Source organism: Spinacia oleracea, chromosome 1 (assembly GCF_020520425.1).
Source record: "Spinacia oleracea cultivar Varoflay chromosome 1, BTI_SOV_V1, whole genome shotgun sequence".
Classification (NCBI taxonomy): Eukaryota; Viridiplantae; Streptophyta; class Magnoliopsida; order Caryophyllales; family Amaranthaceae; genus Spinacia; species Spinacia oleracea.
Genome location: NC_079487.1, coordinates 132,839,457 through 132,860,748, shown reverse-complemented (window position 1 = coordinate 132,860,748; position 21,292 = coordinate 132,839,457). Strand labels below are relative to the sequence as shown.

Below are 21,292 nucleotides of genomic sequence, written 5' to 3'. Positions count from 1 at the left end.
GATAGTGCGTTTAATAATATTATATCAATAAACTGTGCAGATTTCTATTTTGGACCCCTTTTCACCTTAGGCCCTAGGCGGCAGCACTCCCCGTCTATTCTCAAGGCCGGGGCTGGAACAAATTATAATTTAATTATATATTTGTGATGGTTGTATTACCTCGTTATTTTTCTTCTAAAGTATTTCGGAATGGATATTACGTTCTCTTATTAGAATTTGAGAAATTCAAATATTCAATTCTTGTACACAGTTTTTTTTTTTTGTTCTACTACGAGGAGTTCCCACCACCTTCGGCGAGTGGAATTTTTTTTCCGCGGGATTTTGCAAGGGTATCTCGATGGGCAACATCCCACCCAGTTAAGGATTTTCCATTCTCAATGCTCGAACCTGAGATCTTGATTAAATGACATTAACCACTCATGCCAACCACAATTGGTTCAATTCATGTACACCGTCGTGTTACATGATTAGCGAAGGACAAAGGCAAGTATGGCCTAAGGAGATTGATTAAATGATGAACAAATTATAATTTAATTATGTATGTGATGGTTGTGTTTAGGGGTGTTCAAAAATTAGTCCGGACTGAAAAAATCGAGTGGGATCGGACCGACCCAGACCGTACCGGACCGAAGGCAATCGGTCAGATCTTCGGGTCGAGAAATATCAATTTTCAGTATTCGGTCCGGTCTGGTCCGGTCCAAAACACGATTTTGGACCGGACAGATTTTTCCTTAATAAAATAAAATATAATCTATTTAAAGATTTAATTATCTCCTTTAATATGTTGTAAATATCACTATATTGTGACGTATTTTATTTTAGATTCCGGAAAAGGAAACCCATTCTTCCCACCACCCCTTCCCTCAATCTACAACCACCACTGAACTTCATCCTGCCCCCTCCATCGCCTACCCACCCATCGTGAAGCATACTACGACACCCCGCATCCACCACCTGCTTACATTGTTTCATTGTTTTCGCGCCGCCTCCCCACCGCGAAGCAACTACGAGTTTCTCCTCCACCGCGAAGCAACTACGGGTGTCGCCATGCCCTCGGCCGATGTTGCCTCGCGCCCCTTCCCCCTCTATTTTTCATCTCTCTTTAGGATTTAGTTTTCCGGCAAAATTAGGGTTTGTGTTGGGTAGTTGGGGTCAATTTCGGGGGTTGGATACTTGGTTTTTGTGTTGGATAAGATGCTTTCAGTGGTTGTTTTGCTTGTGGTATGGTGGTTTTGGTGGCGGTAGAGTATTGTTGGGTGGTGGTATGGTGGTTGTACGGTGGTTTCGGTGGTTGTAGAATGGTGTTGGGTGGTGGTTCAGTGATTGTAAGGAGGCTTTGGATTTGGGGGGTTTCAGTGGTGGCGGCACAGGTGGTGGTTTGGTGGTCAAGGATGGTCGAAGTGGTAGTTAAGTTGGTTGGGTGAAGAGGAGTTTGGGGGTTAGGGTAATTCCTTGGGGGGGGGGGGATCATGGTAGAGGGATGTTGGGGAATCAAAGGGAATGATTGAATTGGCTAACAAACAACAAGAAAGGGAATGAAGGTAGTTGATTACCTTTCCCTTTCCTAAAGACCCCAAACCAAATGTCTACTTAAATTGTTAGTGTTGTCAACCAGAGCTAGCATAAGCATTAAATAAAGATATTGTACACATATGATACTCCCTCCGTTCCTTTTTAATTTTCCCTGTTTCTATTTTTGAACATATACTTTTTTCATTTTTTCACAAATCATGATTGTTTTTTCTTACACAAATTTGCCTTTTCTTAGGAACCCAATCATCCCACATGACCACATCCACGTTATTTGTACCTTATCCCCTTTCCCATAAAACCACTCTCATTTACTTTTTCTGCCCACTCTTCCCATTTCTTAACAGCCGTATTTCTCTCCAAACATAAAAACTAGTAAGAAACGTAATACTTCCTCCTTTCCGGAAATATTGCACCGTGGTTGACTTTTACTCCTCTAACCATTACTTTGGCTCTTACTTGATATCTCAAATCGCGTGCAAGTAAAAATTATAAAAAATTAATATTTAAAAAAAATATATCGATACGAATTTAACATGACCCAAATGACTAAAGTTTCCTTACGTACGAATCACAAAAAATAATCAAAGTCGTAGTGTGAATAGTGTAAAAAACAAATGGTGCGATATTCTCGGAACAGAGGAAGTATATATCTTTTAATCAATTTTTTATAATCTCATTGATGCATATTTGCCAGGTTTTCAACGGTCAAAATAGGTTGAAATAATCCCTGTTAAGCATAGTACAAGACAACAAGATTATGTTCTTCACACGTACAAATTAACTACACTCCTAATTCATCATTACCATTGTTAATCTCTACTCTAGCTAACACTAACATAAATCTCAGTGAAAGATCACAAAGAATAGTTAAATGAAATTACAAGTTTTAAGATCTAACAAAACCATTACACTTACTCTAAGCTAGGACGTACGTACACTTAATTTGCTACGACAAAGGTGGTGCACAATCCCACATCAATGGTGGCAATAACTCCGAAATCGGAATCGAACCAAGGCTCTCAATTCCATCCCACTGATGACCATCATCTTCAACATACAACATATTATTCAAATTTCCCAACAATGTATATTCATGAATTCGATCATCATCTTCAACGACGTTAACACGTTGCATATGTTCTTCTGCCAAAGTCACCGGTGCAAAATCATGGCATTGTACATTTATATTAGGTAACATACCAAAATCCACGTCCCCGTTTATGTTAGACGACATGTTTAGCAACATCGATGAGATATCGATGTTGCTCGATTTAGATGATGGTTCAGATGATTCCTCGAGTTGAGGCAATGTATAGCAAGGTGGAAAATCTAACAAGTTCCCAATATTTGGGAACAAATTAGTAACGTTATTAGTTGTTATATTATCGACGTTATTGTAATTGTTAGATGTAGGGTAAATTGGTTTGAAGGTTGGTATGTTATCTAAGAATGAGAAATTGTTAGAAGATTGTAACAATTTCTCTAACTCATTGATGCTGAATTGTTGCATGGGAGATGATGTAGTAGAGTTAGTTTTTAGTAGGTTTTCAGGGCTAAAGTTAGGGTTATTGCAAGATCCAGATGGTAGTGGATTAGAAGAATGGTTCGGGTGAGTCGGGTCGGGTAAAGAAGATACCCAAGAGTGGGAATGGGTTCTTGAAGTTATTGGGCCTGTTTTCTTGAATATCCTGCATATAGCCCATGAATCCTGCAATGATGTTTAAATCAAAAGCAATATTAGCAATTTGAATTAAATAAATAGATTATTTATGTGGAAAGATAACACGGATTATTATTACTTTTAACTAAATAAACAGATAACGAACATATTGCTAAGAAGCATGATCTCTAATTTCTTTTTGAGATCCATAAAATTAAAACTATTTAATTAGTCTTTCAATTTTGAATTGTGTATTTGAAAGTTGAATAATAATTTTGTGTCAACCAAGAAGTTTAGGTGAGCATAAAAAGAGAAAAATAATTATAAACTCGTATTTGTTCAAACTCAAAGCTACTTCCATGATTTTTCTTGGCATTCTTGGTTTTTGCTCCATGCAAGGACGATTGCGAGATCTATACCATAACATTAATTTATAACGGTCCTTTTTTTTCCTCCCACACATGAATAAACCATTACCTATAGTTAGGTATGTTATCGATAAAATACTAAGTTAGGGTGTGTTCTATTCACGTTATTTTCACTGAATTTATATGAAATCAATTGGAATAACTGAACTTATTAATATTTATATCGCATAACTTATTTTAGTTGTTGTAACATGAAGTTATCTTTCCTTGAACTTATTTTACTTAACCTCAACTTATCTTGTCAAAGTCGATATAAGGTGAACATAATTTCTTTAATAGTTTGTAATTGCATGTATTACTCTTATGTGGGATAAAAGTTTTAATTACCATACATTATTTTTTTATTTTTTAGGGTTTTACCATACAAAAAAGAACAATGGAATTACTCTTAATTATGTGGGATATGATAAATAGTAATTTCTAGGGTTTTCACCATACATTTTTTTTAATTCCTTAGTTACAACATTAGTAGAAAAAACTTAAAATGTGTAAAAGTTTAAAAAAACTTACATTAGTAGGAAGGGTTTTATCAACGAATCTTTTTAAGAGTGTAGAGTCACCAAGAGAAGGAAGCCGAAACTCATGCATCATCCAATCAGTCTTGACCCCTTTGGCAGCTCTACCTTGATAGAACACCAATGACTTCTTCAAACCAATGCATTTGTTCCCTTCCGACGAGTAGATCGGACGGTCTGTTCCCGTCGCTTTCCAAAACCCGGCTCCGGTGACCCGATTTGGCCGTGCACTATTTCTGTATTTTCTGTCCCTTGGACAATAAAAGTACCATTCTTTTTCTCCGGTTGATGCAAACTCTACATGCAATAAAAACATAACGTAACGTGGATTAGTTCCCTCTTATATACTATACTTTTTCCCCAACTGAAAAATATACGAAATATATTTATTCCATATGCGAAGTAGAAATGATTAACATACTTACTACCTTTGTTTTATAATGATTTATTTCAGTTACTATATATTTACACAAATATTAAGACTAAAAAGGTAGAGTATATGAAAAAGATGGATGAGTATAAATAATTAAAATATTGATAAAGTAAGAGAGAGTGCGTAAAAAATATGAGAGGGTGTAAGAGAAATATGAATAAAATTAAAATAAACTGAGTGAAATATTGTAAATATTGTGGGGCAAAAAAAAGTATAAATTACAATGTAAAAAACATTGTAAAATGAAATAAAACGAAAAGTGTAAAATAATTTTGAAACAGATGTAATACGTAGTACATATTTTCTATCATTTTTCAGCTTCCTAGCCAAATAAAAAAGACTCTCACTTCACTTTATAAAAAAAAATTAAAACACCGTAAATTTTTCTTTGAAGTAAAAGTTATAAAAGGTATAATTATATCCCTTACAAAAGCGAAAACATAACTTATTTAGAAACAAAATAGTACTAAGTACGCTATAAACCGAGTATTATCATACGATATATACAAAAGATATATTGAAAATGCATCTATCGCTATTATATTATATCAAGTTTAAAGGCTTTCTATTATTAGATCTAGGTTTTTTTTTTTCTTCTTTATAAGAACAAGAAAGGTGCATTATATTATGTAATATAAGTTGTTTGAGAAATCTTACTTGGAAGATCCCATGGATCAAATTTATAAATATCAAGTTGCTTGATGAGCTCAATAGAAAGAGGACGTTGTTGAATCTTCCTCTTCAAATAAAACCCTACAAGTTCTTCATCAGTTGGATGAAACCGAAACCCGGGAAGAAGAACTTCATCTACCTTACTCTCTCCTTCATTAATCTTATCATCCATAACTATATAAATTCTCTAATCACTTTCTCTTGCACGGTTTACGCCTCGCAATACGTTAAACTTTCCTTAATTAATCTCTAATTAATCTTTAAGGTATGAGAAATTTCAAGTCTAGAAATGGGAAAAGGCAGTAAAAAGTGAAAGAAAAACTAATTAAGAGGTTGAGTTCTAGAATGAGTGAAGTTATGGCAAAGTTTGAAAGCCATTATATGCTTCCTTGAAAGGGAGCTGCCCCCGAAGTATGAGCCGCCTTTCCTGGTGACTTTCATGAAGTATTTTTATCAAGTTTATTTATCGTACTTGTGAGCTCATTGAGTTGTGTGACAACTACCAAGAAACCGACTTTTAGTCAAATGAGGTTGAAAATATAATTTGTAGTTGTACTCACTTATTATTTCGATTGTTGTTTTAAGGGTATGTTCGATAAAACTAGTTGTAATTCTTGGTAGTTATGGTCGGACACTCGGACTAGACATGCAATGCTTGCTCAGCTCTAAAAGATCACTTTAGCTCCTGTAGATTTTTATCTCAATCTGTCCCACATTATTTGTATTATTTTTACTTTTTTTATTGACTCTAGTTTTTTTACTTTGCTGATACATGAAAATAAATGTTGCGTGGTATATAAGATGTTGGATGTTTATTTTCGCAATTTAGAAGGTGGACCATGGTGCACATAGAGCATGGTGCACCTTAAGAACATTAGTATATAATTAAAAGAACATCTGGTTACGTAAAAAGAACATGGACATATATTTTTTTATATTTTTAATAAATTGTGATTTTTTATAACAAAAAAGTAAAACATTATATTGCATGTTCTTTTGTCATAGTGTCATATTCTTTTGTTTATGCACATGTGTTCTTTTGGTGCACATGGTGCACCATGCTCTATGTGCACCATGGTCCATAGTCCACGGATTGGTTTATTTTCAAATTAAAATGTGTCCGTTCACAATTAATTAATGGTGCAAGTAGTATGGGATGGAGGGATTCACCATTAGTGTATATAACCAAAAAAATTCCATTCGATCACATCAACCATCTATTATAACCCACTGAACTAACATCTATCTCGTATTAGTTAGTCCATCTACGCATGTCCAAGATTTAACCACTAAGCAGGTTTACGTTTGAGTCAATCACAAACTAGTATCATAGTAGATGGGGGTCGACTTTGTAACAAGGTACGTTATTCACCAACTTTTGTGTTGGTTTCATCCATCTATTATCTATACCCATCCATATTAGTTTATGTAGAATATTGATCATATGTAGTACTACTATACGTATGAACTATGAAGTAGTACTACTATACGTAGTATGTATTTACAAAAATCAGTTTTAAAAAATTAATAGAGGGAATCTTATGCTTGAAGTTTACATCATTACCATGCACATATGTACTGTAAGTAAGAACCTATTTAATTTTTCCCTTCATCATAAGCTAAGGTAAACAAAAAAAAAATGTAATAAATATAAATGGTCGAAACAAGAAAATAAACAGGTCATTGAAAAAAGCATAGTGTTAGTACAGTAATTAATTTTTACATTCAAATTGTCTGATTTACCATTTAAGGTTGCATCAAGACAAAGCAAGGTCAGATTAATAAATAATATAATTAATTACCCACATAAGTTGAGTTTTGAATTGGTAGATATAAGTGTGAGGGACGTGGACTTTGAGACACAAGAAGCCAAACTCATACTAATGTTAATCAGCTTAACTATACTAAATAACAAATTAAGATTAATTAAATAATTAATTAAGGGGATTAATTACATAATCAGAATTAATAAGGGTAGGTAGCTAGAAAGAGTATGAGTTTCTCAAGATCCGATCAGATAATCTCCATTTCTATTCCATTCTTTCAGAGCTTCTATTCCACTGACTTGTCAGCTATTTGACCACCTTTTTTCTATTTTTTTTGACAAATACCTTTTTCTATTATCTCAGATTCCTTGCAATATTGTTACTCAACTCTATCACTAGACACTGTAATATAATAAAATAATCATAACTATTTACTGGCCCACTAATTACTCTCTAATTAAAAATTATTAATTAATCATAGTATTATAAAACTTTTAAGACTAGTACATATTTTGCCAACTATATATGGCAAGTGGATCTTGAGCTATATTGTCCTCTTCGTCGGACCTGCCATCTTTACTTATTAAGGAGTACTACAGATAATAACTTAGGCTTATAGAGTTAATAGGTGTACACTTATACTTACCGGTGTACAATAGGTCTCAGGTTCGAATCCCCCCGCCCCCATTTGTAATTTATATTGCCCTTGTGGCTCATTCGCACCAAAAAAAAAAAATATTTACCACTACTTTTTAAATGGATCTAGTTCATACTAATTTATTGTGGACCGTGATTTTAAAAAAGTCAATAACTTGATTCTAACCTATTTTCACGTGTTTATTAGAGTTATTATGAAAAATATATCAAATTGGTGTCATTAGTAAATGTTATGTTTGATTAATGTGATTTTAAGTCACGATTCTCTTTTAAAAGCATAAGGCTACTTTGATTCAAAAAATGATTATTATATAATTAAAAAAAATGGTGTTTAGTTTATCATAGTAATTACGTGAACATTAAAGATCATTATGTATGCATGTAAAATAGGTGCTAGAGTAAATTGTTGGCTTTACCCTGTTCTGTTCACTTTATTTTTACTTATTTCGGGAAAAATAAGTTCAGATAAGTTAAGTTCAGATAAGATAAGTTCAGGAAAAATAAGGGTTGACCAAATACAAATTACAACTAAAATAAGTTTTGATAAATTCAGATAAGTTCAATCAGTTCAGATAAGTTCAGATAATATAAGTTCAGAAAAAATAAGTGAAAATCAGGTAAATATAACAAACCTAAATCCACAATAATAGGATTATACACAGTGGCATATGTATGTTGCACGTTGGGTAGACAACTGTCTACCCTCCCAAAAGAAAGAATAAAAAAAAAACATAAAGGAAATTAAAGCAGTAAATAAAATGCATTAAGGCTTCGTTCTATTGGACTTATTTTGACTGAACTTATCTGAATTTAACTGAACTTATCTGAAAAAAACTTATTTTTCTGAAATAAACTTATTTGTGTGTCAAAATGTTTGAAAAAAACTTTTTTTTTCTGAACTTATCTTTTCTGAATTTATCTGAACTTAAGTGAACTTATCTGAATTTATTTTGTCTGAAATAAGTCAAAATAAGTCGAACAGAACAGAGCCTAAATATAAAATCATGAACAAATAAAACTTATGTGAACTTGTATCCTAGTGGTTTGTAGTAAGTTACATTTTAACTATTAATTTTTCTAGTCATTATAAATTTTTATCAAGGCAACATCTAGAAAAGGATTTTTTTATATAAGGCAAATACTTTTTCAAACATAATTACTAATATGATTAGATATTATATGCTTTATGGACATCATTTTTTACAAACTCTTTTTTATTTATGCAATTTGAGCTGATGTCAAAAAGAAATTTCAAAAAAACTTGCATGTTAATTTATTTATTTTCAAAGAAGAACTAATTTTATTTTACTACTTTTATTTCAAAATCCTGAATACGACACTGATTATACACCAAATCCACTCAAGAATAATCCTATACTTACTCTATAAACACTACAAAATTTTGTATCTTTTACGACAACCTTTGATTTCTTTTTATAATTTATACATAAAATAATACGCAGCTAGCCACGTGGGATCGATCTTAATTGTTAGATTTATTTTGATTTATATTTTCACCTTATTAATGTTTTTTATAACTTTTATTTAAATATAATTAAATATGTTAGTGGTTAAAATTATGAATTAACAAGCGTGAAAGTCAAAACATTGCAACTTAAAAATAATAAATGAAATATTAAATATAAGTTTATACGTAGTAAGTATACGTATCATTTTTCTTTAGAAGTAGAGGGACTAATATCATTTTTGTTTTCGTGGGATTTGGGATAGTAACTCACAAGCTAAATTGTAGGTTCCAAAACCATATACTCCGTATTTATTTTTAATGAATAAAAAGTTAAATGATTCACACCCAAGGTCTTGAAAATGGTTGACAAAGTAATTTATATTAATTCAAATTGTTGATTTGTGCACAAGTCAACTAACTTAAACTTAATTTGGTGGGCTTTGGAAAAGGATCCAAAACAAAACATGGGATTCCTCATTTTTTTGACATCGATACTACCAATTTTCACTTAACCCACATCGTTATCGATTAATCGTACAAATAAGTTTGAAATTTCATGGTTGATCAATTATTATAGTTTTAGTTTGAAATTTTGTGTTTTTGCACTACAAATTGCTCAACAATCACATTTATTTCACCAAATTTCTAGTAAAATGGGAATTTTCCAAGTAATAAATTAGACCCGAATTAGTCAAATGGAGCCAAAGTTGGGAACTTCAAATAGTATTATATTTGCAAAAATCTATGTCCCTCGTTTGCAACCCTTTTTGTCTGTTAGTCTTGGGTTTTGTGGCCCAAGCGTGCAACCGAACTTTAAATATTGGGTCAAACTTTTGAAATCCAAGCATTTCCCATTCTCAACCTCTATGTAATTCCATTGTCGTACTTTTTATATTTCAAAGTCCAAATTATATGTCCAAGTCCATTTACATTTACATTTGACATTTCCATACTTGGTTCTTTCTCCAAAGGACAATAATAGCATAAATAAATAAAAACTACTCCGCAGTTAGTGTCTTGAGCGATTTCCCGAATAACGTCTTGTTGATCCTAAATTTTGATGATGACAATGCAAACTTCCTGATTATTGTTTAAGTGTATTATTGTAAGGACCTGAGATCCTTTAATGAACAATACTAAGTTAGGGAGTGCATGTTGGACAAACTAAGCTTATTGAACAAATACAAACAACAACAGCAATATAAGGAGTTACTGTGAAAAATCAATCAATTTGCAAAAGTTGGAACCGGAGATCCTCAGCGAGATCCTAAGGAATATCCTATGGGAGATCCTAAGCAAGATCCTAAGGGAGATCCTAAGCGATTTCCTAAGCGATTTCCTCGTATATTATGAGGACCCTCGATGTTCCGGAGAAGGAACAATGTGTGAAGCCTTCAAGTGGAGCTTCCAGAGGTGCAAGCATGAAAGCTACAACATATGAGTTTATGTTAAGGTTTTATGTAAGTATTTTAATAATGTTTATGCATTATGTGGAACAAAAGGAACACGTGTATTTTAATATGTTTTTGAGAAAATATTATTTGTAAATAAAATAAAGTTTTATTAAGAAAAATCTTTGGAAAAAAAATAAAATAATTTTAATAAAAATAAACGTTGAATTCTGTTTCAGAACTCCTTGTTTTCCAAGCAAAAGGTTTTCCTTGTTCCTAAAACTACTCCCATTATTTTCTCTAACTAAACGTGTTAAAAGTGGTTTGAAATGGTCTCCTTGTTTCTCTCAAGTCATGTTAACGTTACTGCTCCCGGTAACTGTTAGTGGCAGTTGAAAGGAACTTGGGAAACTAACCTAGGGAAACTCCTCTATAAAAGGAGAAGTGTTTTCATTAATCAAATCACAACTGACAACACATATTATTTCTAAAAGAGCTTAAGAGCTTTTACATAAGTCAATTTACAAAAAGAGCGTGTTCCTCAAAGTTCCTTTATTATGCATAAGCTTTATTAATTGCTAGATTTTCATAATTCGAGTTGTAATTGTGGGGTTTGAGGGTTGAGTGATCCTTGAGTTGTGGGGTACATGTAAGGATTGAGTGATCCTTGAGTTTTGAGTGTAAGGATTGAGTGATCCTTGAGTTTTGAGTTTAAGGGTTGAGTGATCCTTGAGTGACTTAGAGTTAAGTCAGTGAGAGAGTGTGAAAAGAGTAGCACGGTAATCAACGGGGATTGCTGTGAGGAACTCGTGTTCGAGAGAACTTGGGTTATTAAGTGTATTGTATTCAAGGCATTACAATATATAAAAGAGGCTGAGGTTTTCCTTCTTGATTAGTGTCAAGAAGTTTCCTCATTTTCATATTCTACTTGTTTATTGATCGTTGTTCCTTTAACGTTGAAATTCCGCAAGGAACATCCCAAGTTCCTCGAGACAATTCACTCCGCCCTCTTGTCAGTGTTCCTACTGAAATATCACGTCTAGTGATAAAAAAAGTTGACATGTTAAGTTATTGCATGATATTTGAAAAAACGAAAAACGAAAAGTTATATAAACATGGGCTTGGGTCACGTTTGTCAGGAGGAGAGAGAGTTAACTTCACAATATCGAAGAGTGTTCCACCTTAGAAGTTAGAGCTGCACATTGGGGCTCTTGGAGTGCCTCTCCGAATAGCTCTCCAACTATTTTTCAAACAAGAACTATCTCTTGGCCAATATTGGGCCGGGGCTCTTGAGTAGATCTTTATGGAGAGCTAATTCAAGGCAGCTCTTGCCCAATAACTCTCCAGGAGTTGATTATTGTTGAAAATGGGGAATAACTTTGAAAAATGGGTAATGTTTGGGTGCCCAATTGATTCCCAATGGGCCTACTGGCTAAAAGCCCAATAGACTAAAAACACAACATATGCTTCAAACCCAACAATGACTCCACGCCTTATCCAAGCGGCCCACAACCCATCGACAATAAACGCCCGTACATATCCCTATTTACATCCTCCACATGTACAAGTGAGATTTTAATGAATGTGGGTGCACCTTAATTATTAACCATCTCCGGATTTTGCAGTTGTAAAACTAGAAGTAACATGCATAACATATTGCCAAAATGAAATCTTCTTCCTCAAATATATAGTTGCCAATATAATAAAGTTGGACTACATCCGTTTCATAAAGTTTTTTACGCTTTAAAAAATGTACCTAAAAATCAAAATTTTGACCATAAATTCTCACTATTATATCTATAAAAAAATTATCATGAGATATCTTAATAGATTCGTCCCAAAATGTATTTTATAAATATTAAATTTTTATAATTTTTTACCATACAAAATTGAATATATTAACAGTCAAACATTACACCGGAGTCCGTACACATAGTAAGTGTAAAGATTTTTTTGAAAAGGAGGTAATATATACGATAGGTAACAGATTTATATGGAGTAATTTGTATTGCTTTTTTCTTTGAAAGAAAAGCAATACTATAATACGGAGTACGTACTTACTTTTGTTGCTATGTACACCTCGACTCTCGTAGCATCATTGGTGTCCTTAATTAATTTCAGCTAATATTTGACACCTAAAATTAACATCCCAAAACACTCGTCAATCTGCATGCTAAGTCATGCCGTCATACACAAAATGCTAACACGTCCTCCCTACCACAACTTCTCTATAAACTTCCGCACAATTCAATTCCACACTTCAACTTTAATTCACGCATCACAATATCAAACAAAATAAACATATATAAAGTTTAAATTTATATATAATCATGAATTTCAAATCGAAGGTGACTTTGTTTTTGTTATTCCTTTCAATTATCGTAACATCAACAACCTTAGCAATCCGCCTTCCTAATCCCCTAAGGGATTGCCAACAGTGGTGCGAGAGGAAAGGACAAGGCTTCGAATGTCACGTGAGGTGCCACGAGGAGTTCCCAGATCAGCGGCAACAGAGAGGCGGCGGCGGCCACGGCCAAGGAGGACAGTTCGAGGACGAGGACTGCCAGATGAAGTGCGAGAGGTTAGGAGATGGACAAGGATTCCAATGCCAAAGGATATGCCAAAAAGAGTTCCAACTAAGGCACCCTATTTTGGCTAATTTCTTCATGGAGTGACTAAGACCCTGTTCCGCAAAACTAGCACTAGCGTGGATAGCGGTTGAGTAGCGGGTAATCGTTAGGGTAACGGTTAACGCTTAATATAAGTGAGTAACGGTTAATTGTCAAAGTAGTGGTAATGTTAAAATGTTAATCAAGAAATATTTAAATAATCTAGAATGTACTCCACAGAAATCTAGTAGTAAAGTGTGTGGAAAAATATAGATAAAATAATATCTAGAATTTACTTAAGAAATATCTAAATATAGATAAGTGTTTAGAAAAATCCAGAGGTAGAAAATTCGATCTAGAGAATGAAGATAACCTATATGTATAACTATAAATAGAGCTTTGTTGTATGGCCATAATGTGTGGAATGAAAAAATATAACATTTTATCTTCGCACTCTTGCTCTCTATATTAAACCATAAACACCAAATACCCACCCTGTGAGTATTGCAAAAGTACCGGTTGGTATTTTAAATATAATTAAAGCTATATATTGTACTATAAAATTTTACTACATTAATCAAATGTTACCCGCTACTTATGAAGTTACTAATTTTCTTTAAACACTACCGACGAACGCATCTGCTTTCTAAGTTCTAAGCAATTAGTGTTACAACCTATGCTGGTGTAATGCTGATCACCTTTTACGTTTTTGCTATGAGACATTCTATATTTCTTATCCGTCATACTGACTCCATTTCAAAATGATATTTAAAGTTATTATTTTACAAATACAAAGATCAGATAGAAAAAAAGTGAAAAATAGATGTGTAAAAAAGTAGCGTGAGTGTAAGAAAAAAAATGAATAAAGTAAGAGAAAATGAATAGAAAGTTGTAACGGCTCTGTTTGGTAACTTATTTCAGTTAACTTAAATAATAAGTTAGCTGAAATTTAAGGTATCTAAAATAAATAGATGTGTTTGGTATCAACCTGAAATGATATTTCAGGAACTGAAATTGAAAGAAGTTGACTGAAATTTGGATGCTATCTAAAGTAGCGTCTGAATATCAGTTACCTAAAACTGAAATTCATATTTACATTTCCTCAATATAAACCTTCGCTTCTCAGAGCCACGTAATTTATTTGGCCATAAATCGTTAGTCAACTGAGGCTAATCGATCAGTTTCAATGGCCAAATGTCAAACTTTACCTGAAATATGATACTATAATAAGTAATACTCTAGAATGGTGTAATGATATATACGAGTATGCAAATATGACGAGACACTAGCAACTTATATAATTGAAACATGTTAAGTGAGTTCCTCAAAAGCAAAATGTAAAGTGATTTTCAGCTAAATTATTATTAGGATTTACGGGTATGGAAATATGTAAACTATAACAATTTTACAATATATTGTCAATTCAATGCATATTTCACATTTCACCGAATAATTACAGCTAATTAAACATTTATTTTTACTAAACAGTGGTTGTAATTAGGTAGCTTATAAGTTTCAGCTACGTATCAGTTTCAGTTATCACCCATTCACCTTATTTGTTTCAGACAACTTATCAGTTTCAGCTTCATTTCAACTATTATTGCCAAACAGAGCGTAAATGTTGTGGATTAAAATGGATAAGATAGTAAACTTTTATATCCAAACATAGATTAAAGCACAATGTAAATAACATTGTAAAACAAATTAAAACAACCAGCGTAAAAATGAGGTAGTAATCAGATTACTGGGTTAGTAATTACATGTCCTTATGAATTCGAATCCCCATCCCACTATTGTATTTGTATCCCACACATAAGTAATGTGATGAGTAATATAGGGATGGGGCATTCGAACTAGATATGACAATAGATCGGATTCGGATTGGATGGGGCTTTACTCATATCCATCCGTTTATCAATTTACTTCATCCGTCACCCGTTTAACCCATCACCCGCATCCACCCACCCGTCATCCGCGTATGAAACAGGTGGATCGGGTGAATAACGGATGAATATTTATTTTACTATAAAAAATCACATCAACTTTTATAGTCATTTTCAACAATTAAAAAAAATTTGTTTAAAAAAATAACAACAAATACTTTAAAAAATATAATCTGCAACAAGAATTAAAAATATTTTCTTGATTGTAGAATATTTTTGTTAAAATTTAGGTGAAAAATATATTAAGCGGATGGTGGAGGATAAACGGATGGAGCGAGGGTCATCCGTATCCGACTCGATCCGTCACCCGCATGTCATCCGTTTAGTCCGGATATCTATCTATTTAATAATTGCGCATGGATCGAATAAATGGATATCCATTTAACTTTGCCATCCCTAATTCGAATTGATCACCCCTATTGGCCGAGTTTACAATATATCTTGGAGTTGCTCTATTATTGATACGACCTCATCCATATTGGGCCTTGAACTTGGGTCTAATGATAGGCACTTGTTAACAAGGTTGCCTATAATCTTTGCTGAACTTGAAGAGTACTGCCCTTTAATTTTAAGGTCCATGATCCTGCTAACTTTTTCCTTCTGAAGGTAAGGCATTGCCCAATTAATAAGGTCCCTCTCCTTGGTTTTTAGGGCAGAAATAGCCAAATTTCTAATTTGGTTTTTTCCGACCCGTTCTCTTTAATTCTATTTTGTTTTTGGCTTAGATCTCAATAAAACTACATATTGTTGTGTAATAAGTACCCCTATGGTGAGTTTCATTCTAGTTAAGTTTTGTGTGTTTATTTAGTTCAGGTTATTTTTTTGGTAAAGCTTTGTGCGGGATCGAAGATTAGGTCAATCTTTCGACTACAATCAGATGAATCAGACTAAAATCATATTTGTCACGACTACAACAGATCTATAGACCCCCTTGCAGAAAAAGGACAACCATATAAAAGAGGGTATACAAAATGTTTGATATACTATGATCATAGCTATGGTGAAAAGAAGTTTAATTTGATTCGTTTTTTATGTACTACCTCCGTTTTTATTTACATGATACAATTGGGTTTTGGACACTATTCACACAAGCTCCTTTGACTTCCTTTTGCGGTTTATACTTAAAAAAAACATAGTCGTGTGAGGTCTTGTTAGATTCGTCTCAATAAATATTTTTAAATATCAAATTTTATGTTTTTTTTTCTTATCTATAATTAGAGATAAATGTTTGAAATCATGCGTTGACAAACGTGCCTAAATAATTGTGTCATTTAAAAAATAACAGAGGAAGTATTTGTTAAATCCAAATCTTTATATAAATGTCGTATGACTTCTTATGAATGAATTAATTTGATTATCAAAAAATAAGAAGTAAAGCCTTGTTTTTTTAATCTGAATTGGACTGAACTAAATGTTACTGATTCTGAATTGAAAGTCTTGAAATTCAACCAAAAAGAACCGGACTTAACTGAATGTTACTGAACCTGAATTGAAAGTCCTGAAATTCAACCAAAAAGAACTGGACTTAACTGAATGTTACTGAACCTGAATTAAAAATCCTGAAATTCAACCAAAAAAACAGAGCCTAAAAAGAGGAACTCTTCTCTTACCAGTACCAATATATTCAGGAGCTGCATAGCCATTAGTACCTATGACGACTCTAGTGGACCCATTACCCCGGTCATCAAATTTCCCATTTTTAGCCAAACTGAAACCGTAAATCCTTGCATTGAAATCCTGTATTACGTATTAAAACTGTAAAGAAATGCAGAAAATTGTCAATTTAAGTAGCTTAATACTACAGAATCGGGCTTGACATACTGAATCAAGGAGTATCTTAGAAGGCTTAAAATCTCGATAAATGAATTTGATCTCTTGGTTATTGTGGAGGAAAGCAAGCCCCTTTGCTGCGCCTAGAACAATCTTCAATCGAAGTTTCCATGATAGTGGAGCCTCATCAGAAGTTGACCCTATTAAAAAAAGAAAACAATAGATTTCCACATTATAGAAGACATAATAAACCAGCAATCTACATCTTCACTCCATTGAAGTTGAAGATTATAAAACTTACTCTTAAACAGATGATTCTCCAAACTACCACACTGCATGAATTCGTATACCAAAAGGTGGTGCTTATCCTCAAAGCAGTATCCGATCAGGTGTACAAGATTAGGATGTCGTAGTTGCCCCAAGTAAATGATTTCTGTCTGTATTTCAAAACATACACACAATGATTTAAGCTTTGTTTTGTTCCTGATTTTCACTTATTCCACGAAAACAAGTTCAGATAATTTCAGTTAAGTTCAGATATGATAAGTTCACTACTCAAGGATAATTTATAGGAACACTTTTTGATGGCTACAATAAAATTGTAGCTATTGTATTTATTTTAAATCCCAGCTCTTCACTTTTTGGAAACTAATCTTGTCCATCCAATTGTTTGACTTAATATTTTCAAAAAGATAATTTTTCTTTTTTTAGAAATCACAATTTAAAAATAAAATGCATTCATATTTTTACGTGTGAAGAAACTGCTTTATACCTCCAGAATCTTGGATTTCCGTTAATGCATTTCCTAAATATCCCCATTAATACTCCACACCTTCTTCAATATTTCTATCACTATTTATCTTTCTCTTTCTCTTCCTCAATCTATCCTATTTGTCAAATCCAATTTAGGCTATTTGTGAAATCGGAGTAATGTTTTAATCTAAAATTTAATAAAATTAAGACTTTGAATCACATGAATAAGAATGGAGGCAAGGAAAAGATGGGGAAGAAGAACTCAATTACACCAACAAAATGAACGAAAAAACTTAATTTTTTTTTGTTACTGTTATTTTTTTTTTACAAAATATTTTATTATTAAAATATTTTATTGTTAAAATATTTTGAATACTCCGTATAAAGTAATCTCATCAATGTTCCTGATTTAATATTAATAATTCAAACGGATCTGATCAAAAAATTACAATAGCTACAAATAGTGTAGCAATTGTAAAATCATCTTAATTTATAAGTTATGATAAGTCTTAATAATAAGATAAATTTAATAAAAGTAACTGAAAATTAAGTGGATAGAACGCACCTAAATCAATCAGAAATATCAAAATGCCTTTTACACAAAATACTAACCAACCAGTCAGTGTGACCTTGGGATCTCTTGACAGCAATAGCCTGTCCAGAACGCGGCGTAGCAGGTGCAAAGGTGTGCACATCAATCCACCCCTTGTACACAGAACCAAACCCACCTTCTAAAACAAGACTATCATTATGAAAATTCTTAGTTGCTAAGCTAAGTTCTTTGTAGGAAAACATCTTCAAGTTCGACGATTGCAGCACCTCCTCCTCTGATCTTTGGTTTAGTCCTTCATATTTAACCCTGTCACTGCCTTTAATAGAACACACCAATAACTTAGAAATAGAAATAGACACACTAGCTACTTACTTTACATTAAACTAAACAAACTTAGTTTAAAATATAAAACATACTTCCTCCGATTTTTAATACTCGCAACATTTGTGAATTTTACACTATTCACCTATTATACTTTGATCATTGTTGGTGATTTATACGTAAGATAAAACATAGTCATGTACTCATGTGGGATCTTGTTAGATTCGTCTTAATGCATATTTTCAAAAAATGAACTTTTTATAGACTTAAAGATATGATCAAAATTATGCATTGGCATGCGTAAAAGTGACAAGCGTTGCGAGTAAAAATGATCGGAGGAAGTATTTAATAAGTGATAACTTACTATTAGCATGATGGAGAGAACTCTGATCAGCCTTAAGCTGAGTACTGGAACAACACCCCATCAAATTGAAATAAAAACTCTAGAAATTTCTCCTGCTAGTTTAACTTGAGCTAGAAGCTCCTCCTCCTGAGAAAATCCTCTGAAAAATAAACAGATTTGTAATAAAAATGGGATGAACAAAATCTATTTGAATGAGAGGGGAAATTGGATGTGAAAACAAAAGAATTTTCAACTAATCTAATAGTCCAAAATAATTCATTAGTAGACCTTTGACTTTTAACTTTTGACTTTTGACTTTTGAGTTGACTTAAAAGTTTACTAATATTTGATAAGTACGATGGTAATGTAATAAAAACATACGGAGTACGAAGTACATATTAATACTAATGGAAATATCAAGCAAAATAGGTAACAAAAGTGTGATTTTTTAATGGTGGGTAGGAAATGAAATTACAATTTTGAAATTGTATGATTCCACCACTTATCAGACATTAATTCAGTGGTTGATCTATTCGATGTGTGTGAATGTGTGAAAATGAAATAGAAGGAAGTGTTGCAAAATGCTGTCTGAAATCTGCATGAGTGTTGAGAAAAGAAAGATTTCTGAGTAGAGTATCACTGTGTTCTACAGTAGTGTAGTAGACCCATCAGAAATCAACCCGGACCTAACCTGATCCAATACACTCGTAAAACAGTTATGAGTTGGGACTATTATATTCAGACCTTAAACCTCATAACATTTGGGTCACATCAACCCGAACTATTGACCGACATAATTATCGTGTTTATTACTCGTAAAACCAAATGAGAATATAAGAACTTTCCGAACAAAAATTACTTTTGGTTAATACTAGCTTGTAAGGTTAAATTGTTTTTTACCACCTAAAAAAATTGATAAATTGTTTTTTACCACCTAAAAAAATAAAAGTTGTTTTTTACCACCTAAAAATAAAATAAAAAATTGTCTTTTACCACCTCTTAACCGCAAATATGGACGAAAACGTTATGCAATCCCATTTCAATGACTATATTTTTTATTTTATTCTCTTCTCCCACAATTTTCATGTATATAAGCTACTATTTTCCCTTCAAATTAATTCACATAACGTTTTCATCCATTTTGTAGTTAATAGGTGATAAAAGACAATTTTTATATTATTTATAGGCGGTAAAAAACAACTTTTATTTTTTTAGGTGGTAAAAAATAAATTGTCAATTTTTTAAGTGGTAAAAACAGCCCCCAAGGTATACAAAATGTCTTCTAAAAATGCTACGTAAAATAATCCACTAGTGGACTTTTGACTTTTGAGTGAGTTTTGAGTTGACTTAATTATTCCCTTTGTTATTGTTTGCTTGGGTAATAATCAAAGGGAAAGGGAATGGATGATATCATTCCCTTTGTTATTGTTTGTTAGGCATATTTCGCCATTCTGTTTACCCATTTTCGTTATTGAGTTTACCCCAAAACACTCTCACTCATTTTCCACCCCTCAAGACTTTTCCATTCCATTCCATTCCCGCCTTCACTTCCCGACCCCCTCTCTTCCTCCTCTAACCCTAGATCTTCAACCCACAACCAGACCACCAACATCTTTGCCGCCGCCGCCAGACTATTCACCACCGCTCTGGCTTCCTGCTCCAGCTCCTCCACCACCTCCGTCCAAAGAAATATCTAGCTAGTAGCTAAAAATATCTAGTAGCAAAAACATTCTAGATAGATGAAAGGAGTAGAAGAATCTAGAGCATATTAGAAAATGTAAGGTCACTTGCATGTTATAATACTACTCCTATATATATACCTCACATCTGATATGCATTGTGATGAAGTAATGAGAAAAGCAATACAAGCTATATAGTATTAGGGAGTATTTAATACAAACTCACTTCTTCTCTCCTTATTAACCCATCAACCTAAATACCTAATACCTAATACCTAAATTCTTATTTAAAACAATAATATTGTACATCGGAGTAAAATTTAAGGTCAAAATGTTTAAAAGTTACTATGCCATAATGCAAAAGATATTTTTTTTAGTACAATATTTTTTTTGCTTTAAAAAAACCATCTCTTCAAAATCATATGTATAACAATATCTATTTAACTCTTTAAAATGTTCTTTTTTTTTCCGATTACAAAAGAGGCAATGGATTCCAAAAGAAGAAGAAAATGACAAAACTAAAACAAAAGAACATGTTGTCCTCCTCTAAAATTCTAGCTAGTTCAGATGGAACCAAACAATCACTTTCAGCGGGCTCGAGTGCATTGCTCCTTGATTGGCCAACCAATCTGCTGCACGATTACCCTCCATGTAACTCTTTAAAAAGTTCATGCATAAAAAACTGCACGCAGAGCTAATTATAAAGAGTCATACAATCGACATCCATATATATATATATATGTAAGCAAGGGCACGACATGGCCCAAGCAAGGTAAGCAAGACCCAAGAAAGGTAAGC

The 21,292-nt window shown here is 32.9% G+C and overlaps 2 protein-coding genes across 4 annotated transcripts; both read right to left on the bottom strand.

Moving 5' to 3' along the window:
- Window positions 1-2,180: 2,180 nt before the first annotated feature.
- On the bottom strand, window positions 2,181-5,571 carry LOC110785534 (putative NAC domain-containing protein 94). Its single transcript, XM_021989986.2, has 3 exons — window positions 5,227-5,571; window positions 4,132-4,433; window positions 2,181-3,241 (listed from the first exon to the last, which is right to left on the bottom strand). The coding sequence occupies exons 1-3, from the start codon at window positions 5,411-5,413 to the stop codon at window positions 2,480-2,482; spliced, it is 1,251 nt and encodes a 416-aa protein (XP_021845678.1). The 5' UTR covers window positions 5,414-5,571; the 3' UTR covers window positions 2,181-2,479.
- An 8,006-nt stretch (window positions 5,572-13,577) lies between these two features.
- On the bottom strand, window positions 13,578-18,974 carry LOC110785533 (probable serine/threonine-protein kinase PBL10). 3 transcript variants are annotated; one of them, XM_056834926.1, is made up of 6 exons: window positions 18,837-18,974; window positions 18,211-18,467; window positions 17,147-17,282; window positions 16,897-17,045; window positions 16,686-16,812; window positions 13,578-14,340 (listed from the first exon to the last, which is right to left on the bottom strand). In XM_056834926.1, the coding sequence occupies exons 1-6, from the start codon at window positions 18,895-18,897 to the stop codon at window positions 14,330-14,332; spliced, it is 741 nt and encodes a 246-aa protein (XP_056690904.1). In that variant the 5' UTR covers window positions 18,898-18,974; the 3' UTR covers window positions 13,578-14,329. The 3 variants fall into 3 exon arrangements, with proteins under 3 accessions (XP_056690904.1, XP_021845676.1, XP_021845677.1); XM_021989985.2 differs by lacking the exon at window positions 13,578-14,340 and adding an exon at window positions 14,377-16,573; XM_021989984.2 differs by lacking the exon at window positions 13,578-14,340 and having other exon boundaries at window positions 14,376-16,812.
- Between the last annotated feature and the right edge of the window lie 2,318 nt (window positions 18,975-21,292).

Excerpts from the sequence above, each read along its gene's own strand:
- LOC110785534 (XM_021989986.2), bottom strand. The coding sequence starts at position 5,413 with ATGGATGATAAGATTAATGAAGGAGAGAGTAAGGTAGATGAAGTTCTT. Across the intron at positions 4,434-5,226 it reads TGATCCATGGGATCTTCCAA|AGTTTGCATCAACCGGAGAA; the intron begins GTAAGATTTCTC and ends TATTGCATGTAG. Across the intron at positions 3,242-4,131 it reads ATAAAACCCTTCCTACTAAT|GATTCATGGGCTATATGCAG; the intron begins GTAAGTTTTTTT and ends ACATCATTGCAG.
- LOC110785533 (XM_021989984.2), bottom strand. The coding sequence starts at position 18,897 with ATGGGGTGTTGTTCCAGTACTCAGCTTAAGGCTGATCAGAGTTCTCTC. Across the intron at positions 17,283-18,210 it reads AAGGTCACACTGACTGGTTG|ACAGAAATCATTTACTTGGG; the intron begins GTTAGTATTTTG and ends TTTGAAATACAG. Across the intron at positions 16,813-16,896 it reads CTAAGATACTCCTTGATTCA|GATTTCAATGCAAGGATTTA; the intron begins GTATGTCAAGCC and ends TACGTAATACAG.